Here is a 9,856-nt window from a genome sequence, read left to right as displayed (position 1 = left end):
CTAGTTATTTCATTTTTATAATTTATGTTTTCATGGTTTACATTTCTGCATTTCATTTACATTTTAATTGTATTGTAAATACATTTATATGACTTATCATATAGAATGGTTTTGAAAATATTTATACTATGAGACTTGTTGTTTACGATTATGTGATTGTTAAATAACGTCGGTGTCAATATGACTCGATCTCGGGTCTTGACAAACGCACTCAAACATTGCTCGTCATGTGAAAAGATTTGTGGCACAATAGCTCACTATTCAAAACTAACAATATTTGTTTGCCTTTGTTACCCATGGCTAAAACCACATACATCTCACAAACAAGAATCTCGGTCCAAACTGTGTGTTTATAGGATCGCCATCTGCAGCGGATGCTCTTCAATCAATGCCAAGCAAAGTTTCGACCATTTTACCTGGCACGAATCTACCTGAACCGACCCATCAAAACACTTCTCAACTTAATCCACAAAATACCCTTCAAATGACCACCCGATCCAAAACTAAAATCCAGAACCAAATTAATCATAAAAAATGCACAAACATACAACATGTGACAACAAAGGTCACTAGTGTTTTTTAAGCAAATTGACCCGTTTTCTAAGTTTTTATTTTTAAAAAAGATACTCATATTTTTTCATATAATAAAATTTTTAAATACTCGATATATCACCAAATAAATTTAAACTTTATAAGATTTAAATGTTATATGTGATACGTGCCCATCCAATTGTTGTTCACAAGTTTCAAGAAAAAAAGGTCTCAATGCGACGTTTTTTTTCCGATTATGCGGAATTGATGGATGCAATTGAATAAAGTTTTTGAGGCATTTATTATTACAGATCGAGGGATATAAAAATTAAATTGCCGAGTAAACTGGAAAAGCAATCGTAGGAGTATATTGTCGAGAGATATCTCACGACTCAATATTTTTAAGATGAATCGATTTAATTTTTAACCCGCAAAGTGCCCCTGCCACCTACTCACTCCACTACTACTCTTCTTCAACCTAATCTTTCTGGAAAATATAGAGTTGAATCGAAAATCCTGTTTGGTGATACCTCCGGAGATGCTCGGATTACGCGTATTGGATGATCCCATATTATGGATCAGGTTATAAGAAGTTTTTGGTCAATCCGATAATAGTCGGGCAAATGAATGCCCGAGACATCATCCTCCGGGTTACCAGAAGCCCGGGCTTCCAGACGAGTTCCCAGGTGATGGTTCTCTACCCGGGATACTTCGATAATAGCACCTCACTCGAGTTCACAAGTATGAGATAACTTATCTTGGTAATCATTAGTGTCAGAATCGCATGGATTTGACAAAGCAAAATGGATAGTTTGGCTTGTCAGAAAATAAGCTATGAGCTAGTTATCTTGCCATAATTAGTAAGTTGGCACTGAAAATAAGGTCATCATTGACTTTCTTTGTATAAATATCAGGTTTGTTTAAACATTAAGGCATTGATTCACATATATCTTGCCAACATCATTTATTTTCTAGAATATACACCATTTATGCATCATTTCTATTTGCTACATGCCTTTTTCTTCATTCATCGGCTGACTTTAGCATCCTAGTGGTCACGTCGGATATTTCTCCTGCGCCCATTCACGTGGTTATCTTCGTATTTGCAGGACTACACCAGTTTTTCTCAGGAGAAAAACCATCGGTTAGGACACATCCTTAATTATTTTTATAACCCGATCCGGTGAAATTGTGGACAAATCTTACACCCACTTTTACCTAGTCGCATCAATGTTAAATATACTTCTTCAAATAATTTCACCAACTTGTACGCCAATCGCAGGAAAACCTTTTTCATTTTCCCAGTTGCAGCCCATCAAAGATATCTCTGACACTGTTAAGTTACCGGGATCCAAATCGTTTTCTAACCGTATTTTACTAATTGCAGCTCTATCTGAGGTAATGTTCCGTGTTATTAATGATGTAATTGCCATCGTCTTTTTTTTTTTTGACGTCCATGTCTTTCTATTGTGATTGTTTAAGATCGTACAATTTTTTACTTTACATGGATATCTCTTGTTAAAATTGTTGCAGTGTGTGCCAGATTTAAGTTCTTTTATTAAAGTAGATTAATGTTTGAATAATATTAAGAAATTAACAGATAAATATTTTTATCCTCTGCAATGTGAAGCACATAGACACCTTATAAAGTTGATCCTGAAATTCTTGGTTCTAGCCTCTAGGGTGTCCAATATCTAAAAGTTAAGAGAGGGAGTGCTTGAACTTCCATTCGATCGATTGGCTCGCCCAGAGAATCTGGATATTACATCACTGTTTTTTTTAAAAAAATATTTTCAGATTTGTACTTGATGGGGTTCCTCGTATGAGAGAGAGGCCAATAGGCGATCTGGTGACAGGGCTTAAACAGCTTGGTGCGGAAGTTGATTGCTTCCTTGGAACAAACTGCCCCCCGATTCTTGTTGTTGCAAAGGTTGGTCTTCCTGGAGGAAAGGCGAGGCCTTCTTTCTTTCATTTATAGAACTCTTATGGCATAAATTCCATACTACATCAAGTTAAGATAACTCTCAACTACTTGCAGGTATCCTGTTTTATATAGAATTTTGTTTTCAAGAAACCTCCATGAAAATGGAATTTAATCACCTTAATTCAAAATATCACAAACCTTCTTGGAAATGCAGATTAAAAAAAAAAGATATTTTGTACATGAAATTTACATTTAAATGTTTAATCAACTTTGAATGGAAGAAAGAGGAAGTCTGATATTATTTTCTTCAGTTCAGAAGTACATATCAGTGAGATTCTTTTTTTTCTTGCCGAGCCCTGTCAACCAAAGCTTTTCCATTTTGTGATTATAGTATCACTCATTTAGCAGAGAAAAACACAAGGTAGTTGCTGAGATTGGAGTTTGTGGGCATCGTCTTTTAAGATGTAATCTACTCACAAGATCATCGATCTTGTGTTTCCAGCTTTGCTTTTAGCTTCTCTATGGTTCCTTCGCAAGAGTCTATCATTTATTTGTTATTGCATTTTAGTTAGAAGAAACATACTTGGAGGAGGATGCATTGCGACAGAACACTGGATTAAATATGCATCATAGTCTTATGGAGTGTTTGCAATAACTTCTGGTTTTAAATAGGTGACTACATTTATAGATTATATAAAAGAGAGGAAAAATCAATAGTTATTGATTGGGAAAAAAATTGAAAAGCTGAAATAATAAGTGGATAGTGTTTGATAAATAAATGATTATAATACTAACTTTTTACCAAAGTCATCTTCGTAGAAGTAGAGCCAGAATTTCATCAGCTTTTGGTTTCTGATCCATCAAGCAGAAGTCAACATATGATTTGCGCTTAAAAAACACTCAAAAGTGTTTTTTTCAAGACAAAAGCCAATAATAAACTTTTTTAGTGATTGCAAACACTCCAGAGTAAATCTGATTCTAGATTACATCTATTGACTATTTGCATTCCTTTTTTCAATCTTTCTTTGGGCAGGTGTAGCTCTCTGGGTCAATCAGTAGCCAATACTTAACTACTCTACTCATGGCAGCTCCATTGGGTCTAGTCGATGTGGAAATTGAAATCATCGACAAACTAATTTTTGTTCCTTACATGGGGAGATGACCCTTAAGTTGATGGAAAGGTTCGGTGTCTCTGTAGAGCACATTGATGACTGGGCCTGATTTTTGGTTGGAGGAGGCCAAATGTACAAGTCCGTCCCTCTATACTAATGTTTTTAAAGTTTAAGGAAACTTCTTTCTGTGGAATATAAAGGATGATTATTCGTTAGGTGATTAGGTCTCCAGGAAACGTGTATGTTGAAGGTGATGCCTCAAGCGCTAGTTCCTTCTTGGCTGGTGCTGCTGTTACTGGTAGAATTGTTGGTCATCTAGATAATATGAAAATAAATATATAAATGCAAACTAACAAGATAATTAATAAAGATTAATCATCATATTAATGCTAATAGGGATGCTCCTTGCACTCCTCTTTGGTTGTAGCACTTAATCCGCTCCCGAGGCCACTGCTACCATTCTCCCGTGGAGGCCGGCGGGCGGCGACAAACAGTGTGTGGTAGGTTAGTGGTTGATAGTGAGAAGGAGTGAGAACCAAAAGTTTAAAAAAAGAAAGTGGGGTGAGAACCGTGCCGCCTCGACCGCGTATCCACCGCCGTATAGTTTGACCGCCTAAAACAGTCGTCTCATGCGTAGTTGGCGCGGTCGAGGGCCGCCTACAGTCTAGACAACTGCCTCGACCGTCATTTAAAACACTGAATTCTCAAGTGACTTCCGTTGTACAATAGACTATATTATTAGAATTGATATATTTTTTAAATGGTATAGCAACCCAAAATGCCATATTTAAATCAATCATGTAGGCAGCTACATAGGACACGAAGGGCAACTGTTGCAATCAAGTTACCCCTTCTACCTATATCTCCAAGTTACAACTGAATCTAATATATGACCTTGGTTCTAATATCAAATGGAGGACCGTGCATATACAGCTGTACCAAAAATCGTGTTGGATGGCAACAATAGAATTTAAACATGTATATCGTACAGTAGCTCTAATATCATGCTTCTATTACTGTGCTATATAGACATAATATATTCGATTCTCAGTTAGCATTTTGTGAATGATGGGATGAATTTCAAACTGTTTCGACTTTTCATCAACTCCTCTCTTGTTTTACATATATTTTCTTCTTTAAAGGGACGTAAAATTTGCGGAGGTCCTCGAAAAAATGGGATCTGAAGTTACTTGGATGGAGAACAGTGTCACTGTTAAAGGTCCTCCGTGTTATTTTTCCGGAAGGAAGCATCTACGCACCATTGATAATTAACATCAATAAAATGCTAGATGTTGCCACGATTCTTGCTGTGGTAGCCCTTTTTGCTGATGGGACGACTACCGTAAGAGATGGTATTATAGCGTTTTTACTGAATTGTACTCTTCTTTTGAAACAACTTGAACATTTACCAATCCATTTGCAGTGGCAAGCTGGGGAGGGTCAGTCAAAGAGACTGAACGAATGATCGCCATATGAACAGAACTCAAAAAAGTTTGTTTCCACCGGTTATCCCTTCATTTTTTTTCAAGATTTTGAGCCACATCAACTGTATAAATACTACATTTTAATTTAAAAATTCATATATATATTTTAAAATCATCAGCCGTAAATTTTTACTCTAAATCAGTTGGGAGCAACAGTGGAAGAAGGGCCAGATTACTGTGTAATGACTCCTCCATTGAAATTAAACGTTACAGCCATCGACACATGTGATGATCAATGGCCACGGCCTTTTCACTTGCTGCCTGTGCTGATGATCCTGTTACTATTCGAGATCCAGGTTGCACTCCAAATACGTTCTCTGATTATTTCGGTCTCTCTGATTTTACCCAGAACCGAGCGGCATTTCTATGTTCACAACCGATAACACCTTATTATGAAGAGATTTAATTTCCAAATATAAGTTTTATAAAATTTTAATTTTAGAACAAAATTGCCTTTAAAAAAAGAAAAAAAATATATCATGTGTGAAATTTATCTTTTCTAAAACGTTTGGTATAAAGTATTAAAATATTAATTTTGACAAACCTCATAATTTGATAAAAAAAAAAATAAATAAATAAATAAGCATATATAGATGTGTTTGTGTGTAAATCAACTAAATAATTTTTTATTTTTTGAAAGAACGGTTCTTTTGTGAAACAGACTCACAAACTATTTTTATGAGATGAGTTAATTCGATCAATAACTAAACAAAAATAATATTTTTCATGAATCAGATACAATGAATTTTTTGTATATTTAACCTCAGCGAGGAAATGTGAATTCTTTTCACTTGGATTCACTAGACTTTTGTGTCCCCTTGAGCTAGAACTCAAATTAGACCTTTATTCCACCACCTACAACTACAACTACACCCCATGACCCCACCAGAAAGTTAAGGTACAAAATAACGAAGGAATCGTGAAAAGTGTCACTTGTCAATGTGATTAGGTGTGCATACAAAATAACTATATTATGATATTTTGTGTATAATTAGTTGAAACGTGTAATTCTTTTGTGCTTTCGAACTTTAGTATACTTACAAGTTTTCTGGTCCAATTTAAGGTGTGGCACATTTATTTGAAACTTCCTATGCTTGAAAGTCAAGTAAATTGATGCAAACGTAGATAGGAGTTTCATAGAAGCAAAGTACCTATGGACTTTTTATATTATTATTATTATTATTATTATTATTATTACTATAGTAGCCAACTTACTTTGAATACCAAAAAAACAAGAAATCAAATATGATGACCACACCGAACCAATATATTTTCGTAAGATGTAAAAACGAGAAATCGAGTGTAATACTAAATGAGTTATCACAAACAATTTGAGTTTGAATATGATGGTTTTAGAGCAATTTATCTTTATCGAAAATATCTAGGTATATTTTTCGATTTCATATCTAGAAACATGTGAAATATCTCCTTTATTGCAATTACAATAACAATTTAGCCACAAATTTAACCATCCCTGGCTGGCGTGATCCTTATTTATTTGTACAATGCAACAAGATATGAATCATAGTTATAATTTTATGATTTTTAAAGTATTTTTAAATTAATAAAAAAACAATAAATAATAATAAAGTAGACACTTCATCTCGTGTGAAGAGCCTCCGTGCGACCCACCATCTGTTTCCGCGTGCCAGATCCTCGCATCATCGGCCGCCATTGTACATGGCCTAATAGATGAAGAGTCTTATACAATCATCTTGCTATCATGGTTGATTTTTTGTTACACGGATATCACGAATTTTTATCTATGAGATGGGTCAACACTACCGATATTCACAATAAAATATAATACTCTTGGCATAAAAAAAAGTACTATTTTTTCATGAATGATCCAAATAAGATATCAGTCTCACAAAATACGATCCGTGAGATCGTCTCACACAAGTTTTTGTCAATCATAAAAATAAAATGACACAATGTCATCAATAATTTAAACAATCAATAAAAGAATTATTACGAAAACACCAAAAATATTTAAAAAGAATAAAATATCATCATAGTTATAAATATCCTAGTTAAAAAATTAATTTAATTAGTTATATAAAAAGAAATTTATAAGCGATTCTCTTTCTAGTGTGCGTGTGTGTATTTATATGCACGTATCTTGTCCATAGCATTATTAATATTGTTGTATAAAAGAATTACTAGTATTTATGGATCGGAAGGCCTAAATTTAAAGCCCTCTTCACTATTATTAAATAATAATAATCCTTTCACTTCCAAGTGTTTTTGGGAAAATATTATATTTAAGAAAATAAAAAATACAATTTGAATTCATGATTTTGTTTTTTTAGTGGAAATTGATGATTCTGGTCTACACAAAAATGTAAATAATTAAGAGTAGGTCTGACGATCTCGCGAATCTTTATCTGTGAGGCATGTCAATCATATCGATATTCACCATAAAAAGTAACATTCTTAACATAAAAAGTAATACTTTTTCATGGATGACTCAAATAAGAGATTTGTCTCACAAAATACAATATGTGAGAACGTCTCACACAAGTTTTTGCCAACAATTAAAGAAGGAAAATGATAACTAATTAATGGAGTAACTCACTAATCATGGTAATCTAATTTAACCAATTAATTAATGAATTACTTTCATATTGACTATTAACTATTATTATTATTATTATTATAATCCTCGTTACGAAAAGTCCACTCTTCCCTTAATCTCGTTTATATTTTCTTGAACATTATTATTTGTTTCCTCCATTAATCATTTTTTATTTAGTGTTTGATTATCTTATTGTTTATTTATTTATGTTTACGATGATAGTAAAATGGTAACTAAATAAAAACAGATAATTACACACCGACCCACAAATCTTTACACACTCTCCGATCGTCCATTTTTACTGGATTCACCAAGTTTCAAATCTTTATTCAACTGCAAAAATGACACCAGAGGCAAATGTGGAAGACCTCCATTATCAAAGGTTTGAAATTTTCACTCCTAGCAAGTAAACCAAGATTCCCTACCAATAAAGCATACAACTTCTCCACACCATTCTTTCAGGGGTTGTAATCCTCGATCTTCAACCCGGCATTTTATCAAACTTGAAGGAGGAAACAAAAAAAAAATCAAGTCTTTATTCAATTTGTTTCAATAAAATCAGGGGATAGGCTGCAAAAAAGGGAAGTTATAAATCTGCAGATTTTTTTGGTTGTTGGATTGCGTTGCAGATGAAGCACATTGACAGTGCCCCTTCCACACCAGGAAAGTTGAAGTCTTCGTATAACAAAGTGAGGCTTCATTCTTCTGTAGCCAAGCTCACATTATGGTCTTTCGTGTTTGTAGGATTGATCTTTTTATTCTTCTTTAGATCATCCTCTTCTTCATCATCAGCCACTATATTCTCAGATCTCTCAAGAAGATCCCTTAGAACAGGTTCTTATTATGGAGGCCCCGAATTCGAAAAAAGGGTCAGGGCCTCGGCTAAAATCAGGACCAAAAACGGGATTTCGGTGTTAGTTACAGGGGCTGCAGGCTTTGTGGGCACTCATGTCTCCTCCGCCCTTAAGCGGCGGGGCGACGGTGTTTTGGGGTTAGATAATTTCAATGGTTATTATGATATATCGCTTAAAAGGGCTAGACAAGCTCTTTTGGAGCGTTCCGGGGTGTACGTTGTGGAGGGTGATATTAATGATGTATCTTTGTTGAATAAGCTTTTTGACACTGTCCCTTTTACTCATGTCATGCATTTAGCCGCTCAGGCCGGTGTTAGATATGCCATGGAGAATCCTAGCTCATATGTGCGTAGCAATGTTGCCGGCCTGGTTAGCGTTCTTGAGGTTTGCAAGAATGCCAACCCTCAGCCGGCAATCGTGTGGGCTTCAAGTAGTTCTGTATATGGATTGAATACTAAGGTCCCATTTTCTGAGAGTGATAGAACTGACCGACCTGCGAGTCTGTATGCAGCGACTAAGAAGGCCGGTGAAGAGATTGTGCATATTTACAATCACATATATGGGCTGTCAATTACCGGATTGAGATTCTTTACGGTTTATGGACCATGGGGTAGGCCAGATATGGCTTACTTCTTTTTCACAAAAGATATTTTAAAGGGGAAGTCCATTCCAGTATTCGAGGGTGCTGATCATGGCACAGTAGCGAGGGATTTTACATACATCGATGACATTGTTAGGGGTTGTTTGGCTGCTTTAGATACTTCGGGGAAGAGCACTGGCAGCGGCGGTAAGAAGAAAGGGCCGGCTCAACTACGGGTGTACAATTTGGGTAACACGTCTCCCGTGCCAGTTTCTGATCTTGTGAGTATTTTGGAGAGATTGCTTAAAGTTAAGGCGAAGAGGTTGGTTATGAAGTTACCAAGGAATGGTGACGTGCAATTTACACATGCCAACATAAGCTTGGCCCAAAAAGAGCTTGGATATAAGCCCGTAACAGATTTGCAGACAGGGTTGAAGAAATTTGTTCGATGGTACCTCAGCTATTACGTTGATGGGAAGAAGAGTGCTCAGTAACACAATTCTTTCGACTGTCTGGAGGATCACTCGATTCTTGATTCTTACTATTGCTTCAGCTTACCCCTGTGTGTCACCCATTATCTTGTTTCCCCGAATCTTGATTGTGCGTATAAGGAGAAGGTAAGTATCCCACAAATCTTGAATTGGGTGGTTTGCTGCATCAAAGAATGGATCGACTTTTTTGAGTCGTGGGATTTTAACTTGCGTATTTTTATCATCATATTGTACAATTATTGACTGAACGATTTGCTGATTCATGATCATGTTTTCATCTTATTAAATTAAATTTGAATTAA

General features: G+C 35.3%; 1 protein-coding gene, 1 long non-coding RNA gene and 1 pseudogene across 3 annotated transcripts; all 3 read left to right on the top strand.

Annotated features, from left to right (window-relative positions):
* Positions 1–2,137: 2,137 nt before the first annotated feature.
* LOC142527179 (uncharacterized) lies at positions 2,138–3,881 on the top strand. Of its 2 annotated transcripts, XR_012815411.1 has the most exons (3): positions 2,147–2,461; positions 3,263–3,303; positions 3,489–3,881. It is a non-coding gene; the product is annotated as an uncharacterized LOC142527179 (long non-coding RNA). The 2 variants fall into 2 exon arrangements; XR_012815412.1 differs by lacking the exon at positions 3,263–3,303 and having other exon boundaries at positions 2,138–2,461.
* Positions 3,882–4,478: 597 nt separating this feature from the next.
* LOC142526085 (3-phosphoshikimate 1-carboxyvinyltransferase 2-like) lies at positions 4,479–5,457 on the top strand (annotated as a pseudogene).
* Positions 5,458–7,896: 2,439 nt separating this feature from the next.
* Positions 7,897–9,856, top strand: LOC142527593 (UDP-glucuronate 4-epimerase 3-like). Its single transcript, XM_075632438.1, has one exon. It carries the CDS (start codon positions 8,259–8,261, stop codon positions 9,555–9,557), a length of 1,299 nt encoding a protein of 432 aa, XP_075488553.1. The 5' UTR covers positions 7,897–8,258; the 3' UTR covers positions 9,558–9,856.

The sequence above is a fragment of the Primulina tabacum genome, chromosome 15 (genome assembly GCF_025594145.1).
Source record: "Primulina tabacum isolate GXHZ01 chromosome 15, ASM2559414v2, whole genome shotgun sequence".
NCBI lineage: Eukaryota > Viridiplantae > Streptophyta > Magnoliopsida > Lamiales > Gesneriaceae > Primulina > Primulina tabacum.
This window is presented reverse-complemented; position numbering and strand designations above follow the sequence as displayed.

What these genes read in the sequence shown, in the direction of transcription:
- LOC142527593 (XM_075632438.1), top strand. Translation starts at nt 8,259, where the DNA reads ATGAAGCACATTGACAGTGCCCCTTCCACACCAGGAAAGTTGAAGTCT.